This window comes from Manacus candei, unplaced genomic scaffold (assembly GCF_025592945.1).
Source record: "Manacus candei isolate 608988 ecotype Guabito, Panama unplaced genomic scaffold, ASM2559294v1 h1tg000047l, whole genome shotgun sequence".
NCBI lineage: Eukaryota > Metazoa > Chordata > Aves > Passeriformes > Pipridae > Manacus > Manacus candei.
In genome coordinates, this window is record NW_026138095.1 from 876,548 (window position 1) to 901,672 (window position 25,125).

The 25,125-nt window shown below is 48.3% G+C and overlaps 1 protein-coding gene across 1 annotated transcript in view; it reads left to right on the forward strand.

The window, feature by feature from the left end:
• The first annotated feature begins 7,050 nt into the window (after positions 1-7,050).
• Positions 7,051-25,125, forward strand: part of RPTOR (regulatory associated protein of MTOR complex 1) — a 102,662-nt gene continuing 84,587 nt past the window's right edge. Inside the window, exons 1-3 of the mRNA XM_051797321.1 lie at positions 7,051-7,225; positions 19,299-19,401; positions 21,425-21,507. Of these exons, the coding sequence (XP_051653281.1) occupies positions 7,064-7,225; positions 19,299-19,401; positions 21,425-21,507 (348 nt within the window). The 5' untranslated portion in view covers positions 7,051-7,063. The remainder of the gene's footprint in view (positions 7,226-19,298; positions 19,402-21,424; positions 21,508-25,125) is intronic.

Below are 25,125 nucleotides of genomic sequence, written 5' to 3' on the forward strand. Positions count from 1 at the left end.
TTCCGTGCCCACCTGTGGGATGGAGCAGAAAGGAGGATGAGTGGGTGGCAGGACAAGCGTGGAAGGAGTTCTGAGTGCCCGTGGGGCACAGGGATGGGCAGCCTGGGCCAGGCAGGGGGTGTGCCAGAGCAGGTACAGGGCCAGCCTGGGATCAGGGAGTTCTGTGCTGGCACCTGCTCCCACCAGGGAGAAGCTGGAGCAGAGCTGGTGAGGTCTGGGAGAGGCAGTGCTTCCCAAAGCAGGAACACTCTGGTGCTTGGTGGTGGGGGAGGGATCTGATCATCTGTCCCAGTGTCAATTCGTGTTTGTGCTCGTGATGGTTTGGAGTTAAAATACAGAAGGTTTGAAAACCAGGATAGATAAAAATGCTGCAAGGCATCAGGAGTCTCTTGTGTTTGGTGCTTTCAGGGCTGACCCTGAGCTCAAGTGCAGCTTTTAGTGGGGAAAGGGGCTGTCAGGACACTGAGATTCTCCATTGGTAAGGCTGCAGCAGGGCTGGGGATGGCACTGATTCCTGTACAGGGTCGGAGGCTCAAGAAGCTGCAGAGAGAGTGAGTGTAACTGGAATGGCACAGAAGCTGCTTCCAGGCAGTAAGTGAAGCTGGAGATGCTTTGGCTGCTGTGTGGAGCTGGCACTTCTTGAGCTGAAGATGCAGGAGATGGCAGGCACCCAGCCAGCTCTGAACCCCACTGGGATGGCAGTGGGAGCCTGAACACCTTCTCTTTTAGGGGTAAAAGATGGGCTGGCAAAACTCTGGGCTCCTGCACACCTAGTTTATTGTTTCTCACCCTGGAATTGCAGTGCCATCCCAGCTCCCAAAGGCTGGCACTGCCCAGCTTCACTTCAAGTTGTCAGTGTGTGGTCTGGGGGGGTTTGCCTTGTGCTGTGACTTCTTAGGGATTTTCTGCATGGGAAATGCAAAACAAATTAAGTTATGAATCCAGAATAGGCTGGCTCTGCTGCAGTGCTTCCAGGGGATGGAAATTCTTGGCATGGGCTTTGGAAGTGGAGTAAGCCTCCTCTTGTTCTTGCCACAGCCTTACCGTTCAATCAGCAGGTTAATGGGAAGTCATTAGTCTGCTATAAATTCACACTTTAGATTTATATAATGCACATTTTGCCATGTAGGAAAGCCCTTACTTCCCAGCTGGATGGGTACTCCCTGGTGTAAGTGGCAGAAGAGAAGTTTGTGTGTATGTTCATCCCCCTGCCATTAACTATAATCAGACTGGTCACACCATTTCTTAGAAAACTGCTGAATTTCAGCAGCAAACACATGAGCCATGAAACCCACCAAGACTTAGGAAATAGATGTTGATCACTGTGTCACTCTGCATCAGGAATCTGGGTTTGAAATATCCTAGGCATGAGGAAAAGGTTTCAACTGATGTATTTCATGGGAATGGTAAAAAGAGAACTAGAAAAACATGCTTGATTCCATGGGTAATTGCATTTCCCTGGTGTAGGAAGAGATTTTTGGGTTTCTTCATCTAAAACATTTTTGGTTAACACTCCATGGGCCAGACTGGGCTGGATTTCTCCATTCTGGGATTCTTTTGGTGGGATCCAAGTCTCTTGGTTGTTCTCTCTCTTATCTCACATCATCAAACCAATTCTGATTCTGATTCCAAAGCCATCTCTGCATCGTTGCACTGACAATTCCAAGGGCAGCTCCACGAAACTTTCACATTCCCAAGGCCGAAGTGAAGGCAGTAGGAGAAGTTCCTGTAACAGGCTGAGTTGTTTCTTATCAGCCAGTTCTGCTCTGGCTGAGGGGAACATCAGGTCCCGCAGGAAGGTGTGCTTGGCAAGGGTTCTGCACCGAGATACACCAGCAACCAGGACTTCTGGGCTGAGTGCTTTTGCCAGGCTCGGGAGGAGCCAGTAGAGTTCCCTGGCTCCTATTTCCAGTGCACTGGGGTGGTTTTGTCGCTGAGTCAGAGCTGATACTGATCTGCAATAGCGACACGGTGTTTAAGGAAATACTTCTGTGCTTAATAATGAGAAAAGCAGAGAATATCTGCAGAGGTGACATCTATCACATGTTTTTAAACACACATAGCCCGATAACCTCGCAAATTATCCGGGCTGCTTGGAGACAAAGGGAGATAATGATAACAAATGAGCTTGCGGGTCTGGAACGCCGTTCATGGAGATGGATGGCCGGGAGTTTGAGAACTCTATTAACGGCTCCTACAAACTATCCAATCTATCGCATCCCCAGCGTATTGAGTGCAGCCTCACTCAGGCTTCAGGAGAAAAACAGCTCCATTAAGCAGCCAATTTTTGTCAGTCTTCAGAGGGGTCATTTAAGTCTCCCCTGTGCCAGCAGGAACACAGAAATCTTTACGTTTGTGGTGAACTGAAGTCGCCTTTGGAGGGAAACGCGGCAGTTGCTTCACGGTCTAAATGACTTCTAACTTGTGCACTGCCTGGTATCCAAGGATGTCAAATACACTCATTAACTAAACTCTACAGCTACTGATTCATCAAGTAGCCCTTTTTTAGTTTAGTGGAGGCAAAGAGAAAAGAGAACTCCCAAATTTTCTGCTTCCAGTGGCTTCTCACTCCCTCTGTCTTCTTACTTGGTGAAGAATTTCCCCTCCTGCCCAAGTATTTCTTCCACTAAAAGGGCGAGGAGACGTTTTTGACCCAGTATTAATTCTGGCCTTTTCAATGTGAGAAGAGAAAATGAATCCCTATCATATTCCCAATGAATGCTGCTGATTAAGACGCTGCTTTGCACCCATTTTATGTCTCTCATATTTTTAAGGCAGTTTGACTGTGCTCATAACAGCACATCACATCGGGGGCTGGGGCACTGCAGAACAACCGGCATGAGAAAAGGAGACTCGGAGGGACCTTCTCTCTCTCTCTCTCTCACCAGCTTCTGACAGGAGGGTGGAGCCAGGCGGGAATCGGGCTCTAATCCCAGGGAACAAGGAACAGGATGAGAGGAAATGGCCTCGAGTTGTGCCAGGGGAGGTTTAGGTTGGATACTGGGGACAATTTCTGGAAAGCCGGAGTTGCGGCAGGAGTTGCTCCCCTTACCCGGGAGTGCCTCTGGCAGGTGGACAGGAGGGTGTCCCGTTAAGCCCCACCCGGCAGGTTTAATGCTCCAAGTGCCGCTTCTCCCGGAGCCAGGGCAGTGCCCGTGCGAGCACACGCCTCCCCGCCCACCCGGATTTAGAGGAAGCGGGTTGGGAAGAGCGCGGCAGCGCCAGGAATAGACGCGTCTGTTCCGTCTCGCAGAGGAGGTCACTGGGATTCTTTTACGAGATGAAGAGTCAATTTTATGAATCATGTTTTGATTTGTATTGGATTTGGCACATAACACCACCCGCCCCCTTCTCACCTGCCTCCCGATCCCGCCCTCCCCAGGCTCCAGTTCCCGGCCCCAAGTCTTTGATTCACATTTACTGTGTGGAAGGAAGTCTGTGTGCTGCACATGCATAAATAATAGAACTGAAATCAGACTTACTTAAAAATAGATATTCTTCCTAATAAATATTTTACCTACTGTCTTTAGGCTATAAAGCTCCCCTCACTGAAGTGTTAAAACCAACCTTGTTGTTGGGACCCGTAAATGCCTAAAACAACCACAGCCATGGCTGTGCAGACAGTGCTGGGCTGAGAGGCTGCATGTGGGGAGGGAATGTGGTCACCTGCACACGCAGGGAGGCAAACACCTGCCCCTAAAGCCTGGGAAAAGGTGGTCCTATGGCTCAGGGCACAGACCTTGGCATCTGACTTTGACTCATTTGGTGGCCATGAATTTGCCTAATGAAACTGAGAGATAAGATCTCTCGATATTTATGAGTAACATTCTCCTTTCCATATCTTTGTTTCTTCCTGCCCAAAAGCGGAATTAGAATTAGGTGGCTGAATAAGACAAAACAAAGGACATTGGCAGAGCCTGAGATAGAGGATTTTTCATTAAAAAGAGTGACAGGTGGGAGAATGTGTCCAAGTGTGTTTTTGGAAGATAATCCTTCTGCATTTTGGGTTTAGGGCATCACTTACTGTGCCTTACCCAACATGGTGTTTCCACTCCCTGCATTCCCTAGGAACTAGGGGTCAGTTTAATATGTTATTCTGCCCAGAACCTGGGGCCAGAGGGTTGACTTTGCATGGAAATTGGGGTCCTGATGGCAGCAGCAGGGACCACATGCTGCCTTTGGTATGGAGCAGCTGGCAGCAGGGAATTCTGGCCAGTGGTGCTGAGAAAGGATGCAATTAAACAGGAGAAGGTGGATCACAGCAGGAACAGTGGAGAGCTGCAGGTCTAGACTGAGATCCTCCTGGGAAGCACGTCTGAGCTCATGGGAGCATGGCAGGGCAGGGCTGAGGCACTCAGAGCTGAAGGGGAGACCTGCTCATGGTTCCCGTCCCCACAGGCAAGGAATCACTTTGGCTCTGCTCAGCCAAGTCTTCCATGCCCACTTCTCCATCCCAATTCCCCCAGAGCCCTGGTCAGGCGACCAGCAGTGATGCTGGTGTGGGTGGGAGGAAGGTCAGGAGCCTCAGGGGAGCAGGGTGGCCGTTCAGAGGAGTCCCTGCAGTGACAGGGAAGGACGTGGGTGTGCAGGGATGAGGGAACACGGCTCTTCCAGCACAGGCTGTGGACTTTGCCTGGCTGACTGAAAGCAGTCCCTGTCTGAACTAATCACCTCCAGGCCGTGCAGGGAGCTGTGCCCGCTGCCAGCTGTGTCCTTCACAGGGATTTCTGCCCAGCAGCACGTTCGGGCAGGGCAGGCGCCGGGCCTGGCACACGCTCCCTAAAGCTGCCGGGAGCCGGGATTAGGGTCCATCTGTGCAGCCCCGTGGCACTGGATTAGCTGCCCCGGCTGCTCCAGAGCCTGGGATTTTTTCAGGTGGCGTGTTGGGCTTGTTATTCCAACCCTTCCACGGCAGAGTGCTGGAGCTGGACGATCTTTGAGGTCCCTCCCCACCCAAAGCATTCCGGGATTCCACGATTCTATGATTTTGTGTAGCTGCCTTTGAGGAATTCATTAAAGGTTTGCAGAAACACAACCATAAGCATTTTCCACACCCTGGCAATTCGTCCCGATAACAATCATGCAGTTATGATCAGTCATCAGCACAAAGCACTGTGAGGCAATGAATCAGCTCCATCAGGAAAGGGAAGGAGCAAGAGCAAAAGCAAACGTTGGCCTCCCCAAGAAATGTTATATTCCAATATACTGTAAAGAAAGATCTTTGCATTTAAAATATTCCACGAGCGTAAAAACATGGAAAGCATTAATGAAGATTAATGGTTCTGTAAATCAAATTACACATGTATTCTTTGATTTCTACTTTGAAATCATTTTTACACATTCAAATATTGCAGATGTGAATGTAGTGGGGCTTGATTACTGCTGGGAGCAAACACTGAGGAACTTCATTAGCAGCAATATTTGATATTCATTAATCTTCAGTCTGATAGCAAGGAGGATCTCTCCCTAAAATACTGCACCTGCCTTTCCTCCTATATGGAGTGCACATGAATCAGGCAGTGCTCTGATGGGGGCTGTTGCCCAGTTTCACCACTGTCCTGCTTTTTTGTCCCAGTAGAAATGACCACACAACCCGAAGCAAAGTGAGGTCCAAGAATGGGCATTGTTGGACTGGTACCTGTGCCTGGGTGTGCTTGGGGACACCAGGGCACACCAGTGCAAGGGTCCCACTGCTCCGAACCAGCAGCTTGGCATCAGGGATTGATTTTTATCTTGATTTAAGGTGAAGCCCATCAGAACTGTAACTGTAGGACAGTTGGTCCAGGTGGATGGGTGTGAGGTGCTGTCAGTCCTGTGCTGCCCCAAGGGATGGAAACCCAAGTTGTGTTGATTTGTTTTGTGTATTCATTTTTTGACATCTGGAAGGTATCAATGAACTTGACCCCAGGGGTCAGTATTGAGCCCAGGTGGGCAAGAAAGCCAATGGCACCTGGGCTGTACCAGCCATAGTGCGGCCACAGGAGCAGGGCAGTGACTGTCCATCTGTGCCAGAACTGCTGTGGCCCCTCGAGTGCCGTGTCCAGTTTTGGGCTCCTCATGACAAGAAGGACATGGAGGGGCTGGAGTGTGTGCAGGGAAGGGAAGGAATCTGGGAAGGGGCTGGAGCAGCAGGAGGGGCTGAGGGAGCTGGGGGGGCTCAGCCTGGAGCAAAGGAGGCTCAGGGGGGACCTTCTGGCTCTGCAACCCCCTGACAGGAGGGGGGAGCCGGGGGGGGTCGGGCTCTGCTCCAGGGGACAAGGGACAGGAGGAGAGGAAATGGCCTCAAGCTGTGACAGGGAAGATTCAGGGCTGGACATCAGGAGGAATTTCTTCATGGAAATGGTTATCAGGCACTGGAAGGTGGTGCCCAGGGAGGTGGTGGAGTCCTCATCCCTCGAGGTGTCCAAAGAACACACTCGGTGCTCTGGGCCGGGTGACAAGGTGGGGATCGGGGCACAGGTTGGACTCCATGATCCCGGAGGTCTTTTCCAACCTCAGTGATCCTGGGATTCTGTGATCCCGCGCGGTCCCCATGGCAACGCGCGGTCCCCATGGCAACGCGGCGGCCCCGAGGTCCGGCGTGTCCCTCGCGGCGGCCCGTAGCGCGGGGCATTGTGGGCCGGGCAAGATGGCCGCCCCCGTGGCGCGGTGCTGAGCCGAGCCGCGCTTGCCGGGCCCGGGGCGCGCGTCCCGCCGCCGCCGCCGCCCCCGCCGCGCAGCTGCCGAGCCGCTCTCGGCCCGCCGGAGTGCCAGGGGCCGCCATGGGCCGGACGCGCCGCCCGCCGCAGGGAGCGCGGGGCCCGCGGGGGTAGAGGCGCGAGGGAGGCCCCGGGCCCGGTGCCGGCCCCTCGGTGCTCCCCGGGCCGCGCCGCCGCCGAGCCCGGCCGGGGCCGCTGCCCGCGCCAGGTGACGGCGCTGCGACCCCCGGGCTCGCCCTTGCCTGCGGAGCGCCGCCTCCCGCCGCCCTCGGCCCGTCGCCCCCCTCCCGGCGGAGGGACCCCCGGCCCCGCTGGGTGCCGGGCTGGACATCGCCGCGCACGTGCCGCCCGGAGCCGCCCCGCCGATGGAGTCCGAGATGCTGCAGTCGCCTCTGCTGGGGCTCGGCGAGGAGGATGAGTCCGACCTGACGGACTGGAACCTGCCCCTGGCCTTCATGAAGAAGAGGCACTGCGAGAAGATCGAAGGCTCCAAGTCTTTGGCCCAGAGCTGGAGGATGAAGGACCGGGTAATGCTCCCGGGCGCGGTGGGGTTTGGAGGAGCAGGAGTGGGGAGAGTGGTGGAAAGGGAGCGGTGAGAGCCCAGAGGGCCACTGGGCTGCAGCAGGGTCTGTTTTCAGATGAAACTCTGCGTGTTGATCCCATAGTTTGTGTCCCAGTCATGTGGAATTAGGGGAAGCAGACATGCAGAAGGAGCGGAAGCACTGAATTGATGCTCGTGGTACTTGCGCTCTTAGAGCAGCTCCATCCTTTAAGCTCTTTCAAGGAAATTTGGGCACTTGGTGCTTTTTGGGAAAGTCAGTAAAATGAACGAGGTGTGCAGGAGCTCTGCAGGTGAATGGGGAGGCTCCAGGTGCAGTAGGTTGAGCAGTTACAGCTCTCTGGAGGTGAAGTTGCACGGGAACTTCGTGGGTTTGGAGCTTGCCGCCAGCATGTTGCGTGGAATATAAAATGAAGGTGTGTTTGTGTGTGTGGAAACTGAGATTTGGGAATTTGGAGGCAGGAAATCGTTATGAGATGAAGCTCTTGTTGTATTACATTGGGAGCTTCCCTGTGTTTGGAGACATGCTCTGTGTTAAACTCACAAAACCAAGAGAGACAAAGAAAGATCCCAGCTGGGTCTGGAATCCTCTGTTGTGTCTGTGTCCCAACTTCAATGTTTAAGTAAAAAGCAAACAAAACATTTAAGAAATGTCACAGATAATCATTTCCAGTCAGTCAGTTCTTGGAATCCACTTTGGGTTGCAGGATTCCGTGGCTCCCAGACTTGTTTTGCACATAACTTTGTGTTTATAGATATTTGTGAATTTTTGTGGTGACCAAGTTTCCGTTATGTTTATGATTCCTCTTGTAATGCTGTGGAATAACTTGTTGAAATTCCATGCTGTAATTTCTTTCCAGAGGCATTATGATCAGGCACAGGGATGCTGTCCCTGTCTCAGTGTTCCTAGAGGGGTGGTTATAGTTCTCAGAAGTTCTGGGAAGGCTCTGGCTGAACCAGAGTCATTTCCCTGAGGAGAATCATGTACTGAAAATGTGACTTGGCAGATCATTCCCGGGTTGAACTGAGTGTTTTGGGTGCGATTTAAGGGAGGCACAGACACCACGTGTGTGCTCTTTCTGCTCTAAAGGGTTTTGGCAAAGAAGAGACTTTCTCTAGTAGACTGTGGAGGTGTGATGAGCTTGCTTGTCTATTTTAGTGATCCCTCTGCCTTCCTGGGAAGCTTCCTGTTCACTTATTTCCTGATCTGCAAAGTTGTCTCTTTCTAATTTGGGAATGACTTTGGCTGGGTCAAGGTGATCAATAGGTTGTGCAGCAGCAGCACAAGTGCAGGGGGTGAGGAGCAGCTTCTCCGTGGTTGGTGTTAAACATTTCACGTGCTTGTTATGGCCAGAGAGAATGTTTCTGATGAAGAGAGCAGTGGTTAGTGATCACCACAGCCCAGCTCCTGCTTCCTGACCCCCTGGAGCTGCAGTGTCCTCCTCCCAGACTCTCCTGTGCTGTGAATGTTGTGCCTGTCACAACATCACTGCTGCAGGAACGACTCAGCGAGGTCAGGCCCTGGGTCACTCCACGATACTGAGTCTGCTTCCTGTAAGAGAAGGAAATAAAAGCAAATCCAGAATTTTCTCTTTAGTCCTTCTGTTTTCACTGTCAGCTTGAGCCAAATAACTTCACCCCGGGGTCGGTGGTGCTGCTGCTGGATCAGGGATCCTTTGGACAAACTTGCCGTTGTGTATCATTGTTTTTTGTTTAAGAACAGGTGCATAGGAAGATAGAGAAAGCACATAAAGACACGTGAGAGAGGAGAAGCAGCTGATTTGAGAATGCTCTACCTCATTACTTTTAAATCTTAGGAGTTATTTTTCATGTCTTTCATTCCCCTCCTTAGCTGTCATTGGCTGTCTGCTCAGCATTTGATATGAGATAACAAAGGTAGAACCTCATCTGGGCAAGGAAGGGCTCTGAGGATGAGGGTTTGGAATGCTGCATGGGGATGTTTGTTAAATATTTCCCCCCAGCCAACTCGAGTTTGGTTAATCCTGCAAAATAATTCATGAAATGTAATCTTGTGGTCCGTGAGCAGGAGGTGGAAGGCAGCTCGCTCATGCTGCTGCTTTCCCACAGCCCAGCTGGAAATGGCAGTGAGAGTGTGACAGGTTTGTCCAGGGAATGAGGCACCTGGATAAAAACCCGGGACCTGGGATTGGTGGGAGTTGGATGGGAAGCAGTCGGGAAGGGTGGTGTGAAGGCAGACACAAAGTAACGCCTGGAAACTGACTGCCGTTCATTCCCCCTTTCCGGTCCTCCCTCTCCCCGAGCTGCTTTGTTATGCTCTCTGGCATCATTGATTAATTATTCCTTGTTGTGGCTGTCCTCAGAAAGTTTCCTCTCTTCCTCTTCCCTTGTTTCCGGGCGCTGATCCCGCTGATCCGGACGCTCTGCAGCCGTGTCGGTGCCCACGGCCCCCAGTGTTTGTCTGGAGCTGCTCATCCCGTCTGGAGCCCCTTCCCTCCAGTCCCAGTGTGGCTGAGGGTCTGTCCCGTTCCCCTGGTGCTTTGTCTCTCGCCCCCCTTCCCCACAAGCCAGGGCTGATGGACTCCAGGTGTGCTCTTGTCTCCGGGATGCTGCTGGAAGAGGATGTAGCTCTGGCTGTGAGCTGAGTGTGGAGAACGTTCCGTTGTTTTGAATTTGATAAATGAACTTGTCACAGCTTGGGTTGGGACCCATCACCTGTCGTTAAACACACCAGCCTGTCTCTAAATGAAGAAATTCTCAAAGGTCAACCAAACCAAGTCTCTGTTTGTCCAAGTTGCAGGTAAATCTGTCGTGTCCCTGTGAATCATGAAAACCATGAGCAGTGGCAGATTTTTGCCTTATTCATCGAGGAGTCCTGGGGAGTGATCCGAGCTCTGCTATAGTTATAGGAAATGATTCACTAAGATTTGGGAAGGAATGACTCTTCTTTTCATCCTGCTTTGTTGCTCTAAAAACCTCAGAGTTTTTATGAAGTTGAAGGTTCTTTGGAAGGCAGAACTCTGATAAGTGGGAGAATCGAATCAGCAGAGTAATGAGTGGTAAATCTGGAGAAAATAAGTGAGCATTCACTGGTGTCCCCCGCCCCTTCTCCACGAGGGCTGCTCTGAAAACATTTAATCCTGGCTCTCCCCCTTCCATGGACTGCATATGCCATCAAAGTGACACTGCTTTGATCTATTATTTATTTAAAGAATATTTTTAACACAAGAGGGTTGGAGTTATGCTTTGTGTATTGAATTAAATCTCAGCCTCGGCAGCAACCAAAGCATGTAACTTGATTTAAATGAAAACACTCCCAAGTACACCAGGTTTTACTGACAAGTTGCTATTAAATTCTGAATATTTAAATTAGGAATTACTGTATTTATATTGATTTCTAAGATAAGCAGAGAGCAACAAAGCTGATTGTAATAGTTTTACTTCAACATTTTTTTTCCTGCTGCCTCATAACTTGCTGAGTGAGAATTAAATCCTGTTTTTATGAGAAGAGGAATACACAATTAGGTTTCTCTGGACATGCAGATTAAAGCAGAACTGCATACAAATGTGCTTAATTCAGACAAGCAGAGTTTACCTGCCTGCACAGTAAATCCCTGGAAGTGTCCAAGGCCAGGTTGGACGGGGCTTGGAGCAACCCAGGCTAGTGGAAGGTGTCCCTGCCCATGGCAGGGGGTGAAATGGGATTAGCTTTAAGGTCCCTTCCAACCCAGACCAGTGTGGGATTCTGTGGCTCTGATGTTCCGTGTGTTGGAGGGAATTACTGAAGGATGGTGGGGGTGTGGGTTTGTGCACATCGTTTCAGCTTGAGATCGTTGTTTCAATGCACAGAAGCTTCCCAGGCACTGAATGGCCATGTTTGGGCTGCTGGTTGATCCTGGAGCACTGGTGGCTCATTTTCCTCCCTCTTCTAAGACTGGTTTGGTCTTTCTTGGGAGCTGAAATCACAGAATCACGGAATCATTAAGGTTGGAAAAGACCTTAAAGCTCATCAAGTCCAACCGTCACCCAGGACCACCACCATGTTCACCACGAAACCACGTCCTCAAGTGCCACATCCACATGTTTTTTCAACACTTCCAGGGATGGTGACTCCACCCCTACCCTGGGCAGCCTCTGCCAGTGCTTTACAACTCTTTCTGTTGTAAATTCTGAATTTCTTTTTGGTGTTATCCAGTCTAATCCTCCCCTGGCACAACTTGAGGCTGTTTCCTGTCATCCTGTCCCTTGTTCCCTGAGAGCAGAGCCCGACTCCCTTCCAGTCAGGTAGTTGCAGAGAGCGAGAAGGTCCCCCCTGAGCCTCCTCTTCTCCAGGCTGAGCCCCCCCAGCTGCTCCTGAGAGCTGGTGATGGTGTGGGTCTCTCTCCTGGGTCAGTGGTTGAAGCCCATCCTGGTTCAGTAGTTCCTGCCAGTGGTGATTGCAGCCCTGTGAGGTGTGGGAACTGTGTGGGAGCAGTGGCCCCTGCTGCCTGTCAAACCAAACCCAACCCAACCCCAGGCTCTCCTGGAACTGTCAGCCATGAGCAATGTCAGCTCACTCCTGGGTTTGTGTCTTCCCTCCCCTAGAACAGGGATTCGTTTGAACTGAGGTGTTGGCTATTGATTGGATGGGGGTGGGAGGCTGCACTGTGTCCACAAATGTTTTATGTCAGAGCAGAAGGGACTTTGATTAACAGCTCTGAGAGCACAACTGGGCACAGACTTTGAAAGAGAAAGATCTGACCTTTGTACGCCAGCGGGAAACACCGAAATCCTCGACTCGGCCATTCGCTTTTCACCCTGTGAATGTTCTGCCTTCAGCTGAGATCTGTGAAATGAACACCATTAGCAAATGGAATGTCAGAAACTAGCTATATCTGTGTCTCTCCATTTGAAAATGCAGTGAGAGGAATTTACCTATATATAACCTGCTGCTTTTTTTGTCTGGGCGGCCGGGGCAGTCCTGGGGGCTGGTGCTGCTGAGCAGTTGGGATTTGCAGAGGAGTCAGGCAATTATTGCTACTGAAAATCAGCATCTGCCTTGTGGTGGGTAGTTACCCCCTGCCCTCCAGCATGTGTGGGGAAATTTGAAAGGTCTATGAATAGCAGGCAGAGAAAAAAAAAAAAAACCACCTTTAAAGATATACACAGATATGTTGCAGATTGCATACTTTAGTTAAAAATGTGTCACTCTGTGAGGCTTTTCTTCTCCTCTCTCAAGCGTGGCAGATGTCACCGGAATTTGGTCGTGGTGACAACTGGGAAATGTCTCTGCTGCCAACCACCCCTGCTTGGCCTGGCATTGGGGGTGTTTCAGTAGCTGGAGGTTGTGTGGATGTCTCAGAAATGCTTCATTAATGCTTTTCTGGTTCTTCCGTTTCTTCTCTCTGCCTGTGTGTAGACAGAAGTCCGAGGGCAGCAGCTTCCTCGGAGTTTCAGTTCTGGCTCCGTGGGTTGTGTTGGTTTTCTGGGAAGTTTGGGGGGATTGGCTGTGTTTGCCTCTCTGAGGTGTTGTTTTAATTGGCTCTCTGCTGTGCAGATCTTCACCCTTGGCTGCTTCCAGAGGTGACTGTTGGCGTAGCGAGGCCACGGGCAGCTGAGGGGGTTATTGATCCTTCTGTGACTCGTAGCTTTAACTGGCCTTGCCAGTAAATTTGATAAACCCATGACGTGTGTCTTGTTCCTCTGTTCTCTAAAGAAGGTACTGTAGGTGCCTCTTTCAATGAATTATCTAATTAGTTACTTAAACCCAGGTTTGTGTGAGTGACGTTCTCTAATTCAAAGCCATGATAGGGATGGGTGCAATAGGTGACAGATGGGCCCGGGGGCTGAAGAATTCCTTTTTATCTTATTGTCCCAGTGGTTCTGCCAGTGACACCCTCACTAGGATTTTTATTTCTGGGTTTGTATTTATTGATTTATCCTTGCTGTGCTGTGGCAGGGTGACCTACAGCCAGAGCAGCTCTTGTTGGGCAGGGGATGGGAGTGAGGTGTAATCAGTGTAATTACTGTGGGAACAGCCATGGGTTGGGTCAGGCCGCCCTTCTCCATGTCTGGGTGAGCCCTGTGTTCCTGGCTCTCCCTCTGCTTGACTTCCCTGTAGCCTGATGAAGCCTCAAGCAGGAGCAGTCTGCAGCATGGTTTGTTCCCTCAGGGACCTCTCCCTTTCTCCGTGGCACAGCAGCAGGATGGAATTTAAAGCCAGGGGCCAGCGTTCTGTACTGTGTGCCTCTCAAACACAACCAGCATCTCCATCTTCATGTTCCTGACACTTCACTGGAATTCATGGGCTCGATCTTGATCATTTTCTTCTACTCACTCCTGTAAACTTAGGAAAATTCCTCTTTTGAGAAGTTGTTTGACTGTGAAGTAGTTGGCTGTGGCTCAGGGATTCCACTGGAGTGAGACAGCGACTCCTGATCAAACGCGCCGTGTGTATCCGGTGTTATTGACTCCCTAAAGATCTGAGAGGGCCGTCTAGGAATGATTTGAAAGAATAGCTTGCAAGGAAGATCTGAAGCTGAAGTCAGTCAGTGCCTGGGAAGACCGACACCTTTTCAAGGCAGTGCTAGACAGGAGTGGGAATGCGGTGGAGCGACTGGGAGAAGCCGGTAGGAATGCAAAGCAGAGCTGGGCTGAGGTGAGGAGGAAACCTGTTGTCACAGATCAAATGGAGAATAACGTCTGGAAAATGCCTACTGATTCTTTTGCATGTTGTATAAAGAAAGATCATAGAAGTAAAAGATTTGCTTTCTATTATTTTTCATTATTTTTAGGAAATGATTGGCAGGGACAAGGGAACACCAGTTTGGTTTTCTCTGCATCTGAGGGTGGTTTGAAGGCAGTGGCTGCTTTGCTGTGACAATGGATCAACCTGCTCGAGTGTGGAGTTTTTAATCTTAAGGACAGTTGGTCACACACGATCCCCTTTCATCTCCAAGGGCACCTTTGGAGCTGAGGTCACTGGCCACTGGTGGTGTCACTCCCTGCCAGACCGAGGAGATGCACAGTGTTCCCAGAGCAAGTGAATAGGAAGTGTCTGTGGATATCTGGGGTAGTGAGTGACAGTGGTAATTCAGCCCTGAGCTGAAGAAGTGCTTATGAAGTAGCCAGTGAAGGCAGCAGCTCCAGGTGTGTTTTGTGAGGAGCTGTGTCACTGCTGGCGTGTGAACCGCGGGCAGGAGCTGCCTTGGCTGGGCAAAGGAACATGTTGGACATCATAAACCTCTGAAGAAAACTCAGTGTTAGTGCTGAACACAGAGGTTAGAGAAGGAAAACAAACCCTGGGGAGGAGTTGATCTAGGAATCTAGAGCAGGCTGGCACACCAGGAACCCACCGTTTGGGCTGCAGATGGCTGAAGACAACCTGCAGAGCTGTTGAATTATTAATGTTATCTCAAAGGATTTCTTTGCATTTTACTATTTTTATCACTGTGGAAAAGCACACAGAGATTTTTTTTTTCCCTAACAATTTATTTATCTTAAACTTTGTGTTAAAAAAATTTCCTTGAAGCTGAAAGCTCTTCCTTTTTAAAATGTTTTTACCTTGCAAATGGTACAGGTGAGCTGCAGAGGCAGCAGGGGTCTGTGTTCCTGGACTGGGATAAGTTGTGTCCACGTGGGATATGTTCTGAGTTACTTCAGCACCCTTTCACTGGGTTTGTGTGCAGTTCTGTGATGGAGTGGACCAGGAAGGTCAGGGTTTTGTGTGCCTCTTCAACACTTTCAGCCTTTTCCCTGGCTGATTTGCAGACCTGCATTCCTCAGCGGAGCGTGGTGCCAGAGCCCTGGGAATGATGCCTGGGCAGATTGTCCTCACTTGTCACCTCTGGGCTGGGAGCCCAAAATGGGAAGGATTGAGGAAAACACAATTTTTTGGTGCTGCAGAGTGAACTGGAACTCCAGAGGGAGAACAGTGTTTTGTGTTGTTAAATGCTGCTGCTGGTGTTCAGTGTTGGAGACTTCCTTGTTGGGGAGTCTAATGGCACATCTCCAAAGGAGCCAACATCCTGGAGTTACCTGTGGAACACCTCGCTGGGTTTGCCTGTTGGTTGAGAGGCTTGTATTAAATCTGTGTAAAAATGTCCAAAAAAAGTCTTTAGGAAGAGAGTGAATTTCCTGCACAAGCAGGGAATTGAGCCTCCTGGCCAGTGAGGGTTTCCAAATGAGACCGAGAGGAAGATTTGGAATCTGGAAATCTGTCCCAGTGTTTGTGTTTAATGTTGATAACTTCACCCTCAACTCTGTAAAATAACATAGCAGTGTATATTTCTTGTTTAATGCTGACTTAATCTTGTGTTTATATTAACTCACAGAAGCAATTTGAACTGACTGGCATAAACCCAGGCAGGTTTCTAGCACTTGAGTGTTCTTCTGGGTAATGTTTAAGAGAAAGTTTTCAGCTTGCAAATTGCAGTGAAGAAATCAAATATTTATGGGTCTTAAAATGTCCAGTCTGAAATGTACCACAAAATGCAAAATTTCTCATAAATGCATTGGCTTGTTCTTGGTATTACTTGAACTGGAAGTTACTAAACTGTTCTTACTCGGGCTGTAACAAATCCAGCACTGCTGAAATTGGCTGTTTTGGTTTCAGCCTGGACTGGAATCACTTTCAGGGATGCTCCAATAGGATCAGGTGGGCTCCCTGTGATGATAAAAGTTCACATTTTCAGTCAAACTCATTTTTAGGGAGATAATGCGATGTTTTTTTCTGGCTGAAAATAGCTGCAGAAAGTGCACTGTACTCACCTGCAGATCTCTGAATGAAATAAGAGATGAATTAGAAATATTTTACAGGTTCTCCGATCTTGAGTATAAGATGTAAATTTTAATGTCAGATGCTTTAAAAAGCATCTTCTTTTCCGAGCAGATGCAGAACTCCCTCTGCTCCCTGACTCCCCTTTCCGATGGGTTTGGGAAGGAATTCAATACCATTGCTTCTCAGCAAGAGCATTTTGACTGAGTGGATTTTGCAATTTAGCTATTGCAGGTTCTGACCCAGAGTTATTAACCCATTTTAAATTGGATGCAATACAAGCTTGGGAATTGTATAGCTTTTTTTTTAACATGCAAACAGCACTCCCCAGCACAAAGCCCACAGTAGGAACTGCTGTGGTCTGATCTTGAGCCTTTGCTGAGAAAGCATTTTGGATATTGGGTTTCTTACCAGCTTGCCAAACATTCTTCTGCTTCATTTTTTAATTCTAACAAAAATCCATTGAAATGTATTCTGGGAGATATACTCTTGAAATGGGAAAAAGAAAATTTCCACTGTCTTAATGACAGATGAGAAGGTCCTCATACTTCTTGTATTAAAAAGATTTAAATATACAGTGAAGTTTCTGGCATGTTCCAAGAGCTTAGAAATGTCAAAAGGGTTATTGGGTTTTTTGTGCTTGGGGTTTTTTTTTGTCTGCTGTGTGTGCTGGCACCCCCATGCCCTGGGCTGATCCCCCAGCGTGGGCAGAGGGCAGGGGGGGATTGTGCCCCTCTGCCCCTCAGGTGAGACCCCCCTGCAGAGCTGCTCCAGCCCTGGGAACAGCACAGGAGGGACAGGGAGCTGCTGGAGCCAGTCCAGAGGAGGCACCAGGATGCTCAGAGGGATGGAGCAGCTCTGCTGGGAGGAAAGGCTGGGAGAGCTGGGATTGTTCTGCCTGGAGAAGGGAAGCTTTGGGGTGACCTGATTGTGGCCTTGCAGGACCTGAAGGGAGACTACAGGAAAGATGGAGAGACTATTTACAAGGGCCTGGAGTGCCAGGACAAGGGGGAATGGCTTCAGACTGCCCGAGGGCAGGGTTAGATGGGATATGGGGAAGGAATTCTTGGCTGGGAGGATGGTGGGGCCCTGGCACAGGTTGCCCAGAGGGGCTGTGGCTGCCCCATCCCTGGAAGTGTCCAAGGCCAGGCTGGATCAACCTGGGCCAGTGGAAGGGGTCTGTGCCCGTGGCAGGGGGTGGTACAGGATGGGATTTAAGATCCCTTCCATCCCAGGCCATTCTGTGATTCACCCCCAGGGGTGGATGAGGAGGAGCAGGTCAGGGGAGAGGAGTGAGCTGTAATTCTCTTGTTGTTTGCAGAATGAGTCGTAGTGGAATGTGAGACTTTATGTCCTTTGGGAGAGGTGGCAGAGGGGAAATCACCCCATTTGTCTCTGGGATCAGTTCCTGTTCCTTTCATTAGGGGTTTGCTGTCAGTTTTCCTGGAGAGGTGCTTATTTAAAACCCCGAACTTGGGAACAGAAGATAAATATCAGCCTGTTCAGCATAAGTCACCGATCAGACATTACTAGCAAAATATTGAAAAATAAGTCAGTATTAGACTGCAAATGGGAAACAATAAATACGGGAGATGGAGAAGATTGGTTGGCAGGATACTTTCTCTTGGAGGAATGATTTATATGTTTTCATGCCTCCTAAGTTATTTTGTCTGTAGTTTCCTGTGTTTCCTTCAGGGTTTTCAGTGTGTTTGCCAGCACGTGGTGACTCCTGGCGATGTTTGTGCCCCTCCACACCCTGCAGCACTGTGGGTTTTCTGAGGCCCTTTGTGCTGGAAAGGTGTCCCTGTGGGCAGGGCAGTGCCAGGAGTTGTGTAATGGTCAGGTGTTTTGGGGAGGGAGCAGTTTGGGTGGTGCTTTTGGGTGGTCCATAACACTCTGCAGCACTGAAGGGTCTGCAGGACCGAGCTGCATCTGTTGCAGGTACCTCTGCTTGGACTGTGGATTCTTTGGAATTCTGAGGAAGTACCCTGGGTGCACCTGTCCTTAGTGCTGAACTCCATCCCATGATGAGCCACCCCATCCATGTGTGGCTCCTTGGGAAGCCTCGTGACATCCTGGTATGGGGATCCCTGTTCAGACTCTTGTTTTCATCTCTGTGCTGCAAAGTGCTGCTTCCTTCTCCTCCTGGGCACGAGGAACTCCTACGTGATTGCAGGGTTTGTTAGCAAGAACACGCTTTGGGATGAAGCCATTAACCACATTTCTTGCTAGATCCTTACTCTGTGTTCCCTGTCATGGCCATAGGAGTGAGGAAAAGCCACCAGATTTCTGTCCTGGTGTTGAGCCTGTCCCCCTTCCATGGCATGAACAGTGTCTGGCTGCTCCAGTTTCCTTATAAATTATCCATCTGTGTGGCTCTAGGATTTCTCTTAAGTGTGAAATTTTAGATTTTTTTCCCCTCCTGTTGTGAATTGCAGTGGGGGTGTGGGTGTGCAGACAAGCACTGAGTGCCTGATGGAATTACTGGGAGCCTTTGTTTTGCTTCTCTGGTTTAGGGGTTGGGACGAGGGAGTGTGGAAGAGACCATGAAGACATGCAATAATAGTTTTCAACAGTGTTTTTATCTGGCTGTGGTGCTCAGCCATTGGTTTAATGCAGGTTTTCAGTCCCAGGTGAGGTTTGGTGGGCTTGGGTTTGGTACATTCGTGGTGCCCACGTGGCACAACCCCATGTGCTGCCTGGGCAGTGTCAGGGTGATGCTGGAGCAGCTGGAACAGGCCCAGGGAGGGATCCAAGACAGGATTTCTCCTAAGAAGGCTCTCCAGGATAACTAAGGTGTGCAGAAAACAAAGAAGAAATGGACTTAATGTGTTTGTTTTGATGTGTGTTTGTTTGTTTGAGGATTTTAAGGTTTAGTTTGTCACTTGGGGGTTTTTCCATTGTAATATGCTTAGTTTTAATATTAGAGCTCATGCACTGCATTATAATATTGATCAGGGACCGTGAATAGCATTTCTTCATGTTTTAATAATATGTTTCAGCTGGACAATGGCTAATTTAAGATGAGTAGCAGAAGTTCACTGATATCTATTTCCATGCTCAGAAAGAGAAGAATGGGCTCTGGAAATAATAATAAAAATAGTAACATAGGGTCTAAGTACTGTTCTAATAAAAAATATGAAAAATGTAATCAGTCAGGCCTTGCTCAGAATAGTCCATGTGAGAGAGCAGGTAAGAGAGGTTGGTTGAAACCCTTCAAAAGTTCTCAGAGTGGTAAAATTTGAACCCAAGTGAAAATTGCTGCTGTTTCTGCACTAAGTAGGTGTGTTATTGCCTGTCTTTGCAGATGAAGACTGTAAGTGTTGCCTTAGTTTTGTGCCTCAATGTCGGCGTGGACCCTCCTGACGTGGTGAAAACAACTCCCTGTGCCCGCCTGGAATGCTGGATTGGTGAGTCCCCAGGGCTTCCAGGCTCCAGCTGACCCTGAGTCCTGCAAATACTGAGCCACAGCATAGAAGGGCATCTGAAAATTGTGAATTTCCTGAACTTAAAACTGGGGTGAACAAAAGGAAATCTGGGATCTGATTTCTCTCTCTCTGTGGGTCACTCAAGAGTCCAGCCCCAACTGCTGCCTTAGGTCATGTCCTGCTTTGTTCTGAAATGAGATACCATGGAGCAAACCAGCTGTTAATGAGCTGCTTTACTTCCTTTTAATTGTGGTAGATTTATAAATATCTGAGGAAATCTGTGAGCAGTTCCATCCTCAGAGTGCTGGGGTCTGCAAAGCTTTGAATCCCCCTTTGCTACCTCACACAGCAGAGCAGGGAGGTTTGTAAAATGCAAGGACTTTGCTGTGTGTTGAGGTGGCTGCTCCAGGGCTGTTTTAATTGGAAACATGAATTCAGAAGACCTGGAATTATTCCCAAGGATGTCTTGCCAGCAGTTCCAACACCTGGTTTTGCTAGTTTGATGCACCGTCGGATTAAATTCCTAGTCTTTTTGTGAAGCAATGAAAAGTTCCCTTGGTTTTTGGAAAAAAAAGTCTGATTATCAAGATGAGGCAAATCTGAAGTAATATTAGAAGGAAATATGTTGTGTACAAAAGCTTTCTCAGAGAGATTTGTTTTTTATCTAGGAATCGGGAACGTTCAGCCTCCAGCACATACCACTGTAATCCTCAACTCTGGGGCTTAGACAGGCCTCAGGAGCAAATTAATCACTGCACAAACGGAATTTTAAAGAAAAAACTTTCAGAAGATCTTGTTTCTAACCTTGCTTTACCTGCTTTCATGAATCACAGCATCTCAGGTTTTTAACCTAAAAATGCTGATGACTTTGAAGCAGCTGAAAAGCCCTGAGCAGGCAGGAGCAGATCCATCAGTGCAGGGGAGGGAACAGCTCTGATGTCCCACTGATACACCAGCAAAGGGAATGAGGAGCATTGCAGAGTCATTTAAATAAAGTCATTAGTGCCTATCATTAGCGAAGAGAATTTTGAATGCAGTTTTGTAATTAAATTTTCAGTGTGTGTATGTACACAAGTGCTCCTTCCATTTCCAGCCGACTTGAAACTTCTGAGAAAGGTAATTGCAGAAATATGGGATGTTTTCCTTACCCCAGTCTCAGGAGAAGCGAGTGGGGTGTGTGAGAATGTCTTTGCAGATGTGCAGGGAGGTATGAAACTCCTTTTGCTCCAATTGCAGTTTACTGCTATAATTTAAATAAGATCCTAGCTTTTATTCATGAAAGAAAAATAACTCATACAATCCTGCTTTCATCCTACTTTATTATATTTTCTTTCCAACAAAAGTACAATATTTGTAAAAATTAAAAAAAAAACCTTCATTGATTTGGTTAAATGCTTTTAAAATAATTTATATTAAATAGTAAGATATTAGTTTCTAGGTTGGGGTTTTTTTAAGCTTGTTAATAGTGTAATTATATGTTCATGGTATTTGAATAAAGCACATAGACTGGAATTGTATTGCTATGTATGGATGGTTGTAATTATCTAGTGATAAAATTAACTTCTTAAATATTACAAGTGGCACATTATCTGAGAAGCAAGAAGCAAAGGAAGTAAATGAAGCAGGACTTTCATCCATCAAGAGAAAATGTTTATCATCAAATATTTAATCAGTTTGAATTTTTTGTCACTGTTTACAATAGAAACCTTTTTTACTATTGAAGGAAACAGATGCAATGCTTCTCCTGTCCTTCAAAACAAAATTGTGTTTAGTAGCTTAGTGAGAGAAATCCTCCAGCTTGAGGATTTGTAATGAATCCTCCAGTTCATTACAGTCTGTAATGAACTGCATTTGTACTGAAGTTGGGTGTTGCCCCAAGGACATTCCATGAGGAGTGACAAGTTTGTGAGTTTGAAATCGGTCATGAAAGGAGCCTGTGTGACACTATCAGTGATCTGAGGGGTTCAGCTGGGGTCAGAAATGCTCCTCTGTGTTCTGTTCCCAGATCCTCTGTCCATGGGGCCTCAGAAGGCTCTGGAAACCATCGGGGCCAACCTGCAGAAGCAGTATGAGAACTGGCAGCCAAGGGTGAGTGTTCCTGGGCTGTTTTCCTGGTGAAACCTTAAATGACTGAGTCTGTGCATCATGGTCTGTTGAATGCCTTTTTCTGAAGTGTTTTTAAGTATGTTTCTATCAGAAGGGCTTGTCTTGAAGCATTTATGGTAGATATTGTATTTAAGACAAGAGAATTTACTTTGGTGTTTTTCCTTGTGGTACACTGACAATAAGAATTTGGCAGAAAATTCAAATAGTGCCTGAAATCAAAAAGGAGAGTAAAACATCTTGATGCAAAGGTGAAAACAGTCCCTTTTCTGTGCTCTGTAGTGGAGTCCCTGGTACTGAGGGGTGAGGGACAGGTCAGAAGGAGCAGGTTCCCTGCATGGGCCTGGTGGAGGCAATCCCAGAGCTTGGAGGTGAATTCCTGGTGAATTCCTGGTTCCTGCAGGAAATCACAGCCCCTGAAACATTGCAAAGCCAAACACGTCCTGGTTTATTGCACTCCACAGGGCTCTTGAGTTTTCTGCAGTAATAAAGAGAAGTTGATGTGCCATGTGCAATAAAACAATAGGAACATTATTGAATTTACTAGAGCTTTCATATAAATACTAATGCATCTAGTTTGGTCTGATTCTCAGTGGTTTGGAGTGGTTTGGAATGGAGGGAAGGAAGACAGTTTGGGGAAAACGGGACAGTCTGAAAAAAAGACCAAATGATTAAAATCTTCTGAAATAGCCAATATTCCCAGGCTGTCAGGTCCTCCCAGCACGAGCTGCCTGTCAGGAATACCTTGTTGGGAATGTACCAATGGTGCTGATTCCTGGTGATGGAAGGCTGTGACCAGTCCTGTGCCATCACTGCCAGTCCTTGGCTGCTTCTGTTTGCAGGATGTTGTTCAAACACCCCCCTTTGTGTTCAGTACAAACAGCTTAGCTGAAAAAATCTGTAAAATGGGTAAAGCTTGAAAATTCCTTATTTCTGGAAGCTCCCAGGCTGCACAGCTGATGGATATTTCCTTCCAGGTCTTATTGAGCCCCTTTCTAAATAATTTATCAGCTTGCTGTTGCTTGAAGTATTTGTTCTGATTAAATTTAAGACTTTGCTTTATTGTTGTGTAGCTAAATAAATTTGTGTGCTGTGGGAGTAGAAACCACTTCAGCTGTTGTTTCATCTGCAAAATCCCGCAGTTAAGCAATATTCAGACATATCATGCAATTCTCAAATAAAGATTGTGCTGGGGAGGGAGCAGGAGATGACAGAGCTGGGGCTCGATCTGTCTTGATAAAGAATCCTCTGAACAAGTCAGAGTTCTTGCAGCTCAGTGCAGTGACAATTGAGGTGCTGGTGAAAAAGTGAAAAGAAACCAAGACAGCTCTTCCCTAACCCTCCCTTGGGTCATGGGGTTTGAGTATCACTGGGCAGGGAAGGGGTTAAACCTGAGGGTAGTCTAGAAGGAGGTTCAATTACAGGGATCCAGGGGGCTGCTGAAGCAGCTGAGAATGAAAGGAGAAAAGGGAGGGAAAGGCACTGTAGTGCCTGACTGAAGGGACCTTTGCTGGAACTGCTCCCCTGGTTTGGGAATTTGCAGCCTGGTGGGCTGGGGAATGGCTGGAGGAGCCCAGTGGAACTGGGGCTCAGTGGTGGCAGGGCCTGGAGCAGAGGGTTTGGCAGGGAGCATCCAGAGAACACGTGGGAAAGGGGAGCCTTTGGCTGAGGCAGCACTTTGTACCACTTTAACTGCCCAGAATAAAATACTTGGAATTTCTTTCGGAGGTTACTCACATGCTCTGCATTTAAAATATTTAGATAAGGAATTGATCATATTGAAATGGAATTTCTCTGCTTCTGACCTTCATTTATTACCCCCTGCAGAACCTGCCTGCATTAGGTGCAACCCTGGAGTGAGTGCCCAGCCAGAGCACGGCTTGGCTTGGGCTGGCAGTGAGTGGCAAATAATTTCCCTGTCGTTGAGGTGTGAATTCAGTTTTCTTGGCTTCACTGCATGTTGTGCCATGCCAAAGGCAGGAACTTGCCTTAGTTTAAGAGTCAACAGACTTTGAAAATAGGACTAATGGACTGTGAACTCCAAGTGCTGCTGCAGAGAGATGGTTTATGGAGATGCAGGAGCTCGTGGGGATTTTTATGAGCAGGAGTTACTGCTCTGTAAGTCCCAGTTTACCTCCATTTATCAGTAGAACCTGGGACCTGGCTCTGTGCTGTGGCACTGCAGAGCTGAGCAGAGGGGCTGGTGGGAAGGCTGAAGGTGTTCTGCAGTGCTCTGCTGCTCCTGTGCTCAGGGACTGGATGGAGAGAGTGTGTTTTCTGCATCCTCCTGGCTGGAATTGTCAGAGCTGAACCCCAGCACTTTGTATCAAAGCATCAGCTACCCTGTGAGCACTGATGCTTGCACAGAACCTGTGGGATGGGCTGGCTTCTTAGAAGGGTGCCAGGCTTTGTTCCCCCTCTGTCTCCTTCCTTGGCTCCCAGCCTTGCCCAGACAGTGAAGTTCCCTGAGTTTCCCTCCCTGTGTCTGAGCCCTGAGAAGGGGCTGTGCAGCTGAAGGCAGAGCTGTGGGTTGGATGATGCAAGTTTACATAATAAAGGACCTGGTATGAAGTAGTCTGGAGCATATGCTTATTAAATTTGCATGAAATTATAGATTTGCTTTCTCTTTGTTGGCAGTGGCTTTTGACCAGTTTCTCTCTTTAACTCTAAACTGACCAGAACATTCACAGGACTTTTTCTTCCTTTTGCTCAATCATTTGGACACCTCTGGTGTGATTTTACTGGTCCCCATGAATCCCAGTGTCACTCCTGCACCAGGTGCTTTTTGCAGCCCTGTTCCTTATTCTCTGATGAACTTTCCCAGCCCTGCCAGGAAGGCCAAAATGTGCAGTTCATAACCCTTCCTGGGCAGAGGTGAGGCAAGGAGGATGTCAGACACACACTCCTCCAGTGCTCCAAGCTGTTCTGAGATCCTACAGAACTACTGTAGTGGGATCTTGCAGCTGTACAGAAACCTTTATTTCAAGTTGAAGGTCAGTTCTTCTGTGGAACTTGGGACTTTTTACATCCTCTGATAAGTAGCTTCATGGGGTGTGAGAGGTTTGTGCCTCTGTAAGATTTCCCAGAGCAAGTCTGTAATTTGGCATCACCACTCCCTTCCTGCCCCTCCAGGTCAGGAGCTCCAGGGCTCCTGCACACCCTGTGCAACAACCAGCAAGGCCAAAGAGCTCAAAACATCCCAACCCAAAGAATTTCCTCCCCTTACACCCACTTGCCTAAATAAAACAAAGTCAGTTACAGTATTGATGTTTTAATTCAGGTGCTACATTGTTGTCTCCCTTTTCCTTCTCTCAGTTTCCTCCTCTTGCACTAAGAGAGTCGTTTTGAGTGTTTTACTTCTCTAATGGAATTAGCTGATTTCATTATAGCTCCACCTGAAGGGGATCCCTGGGGTGAAGAACTGTGAGCTGTGAGGGGGGATGAAAATCCTGGATGGGGGAAGGACTGGGGAAATCTAGAAGACAAGATTAAATAAACTTTTAGAAAGCCTTTGGGAAGGGTGGATTGGAAGCAAGTACTGGTGTTTGGGAATGCCTGCTCCTGGAGCATCCCTGCTCACTGAGGGTGGGGGGACACTCCCAC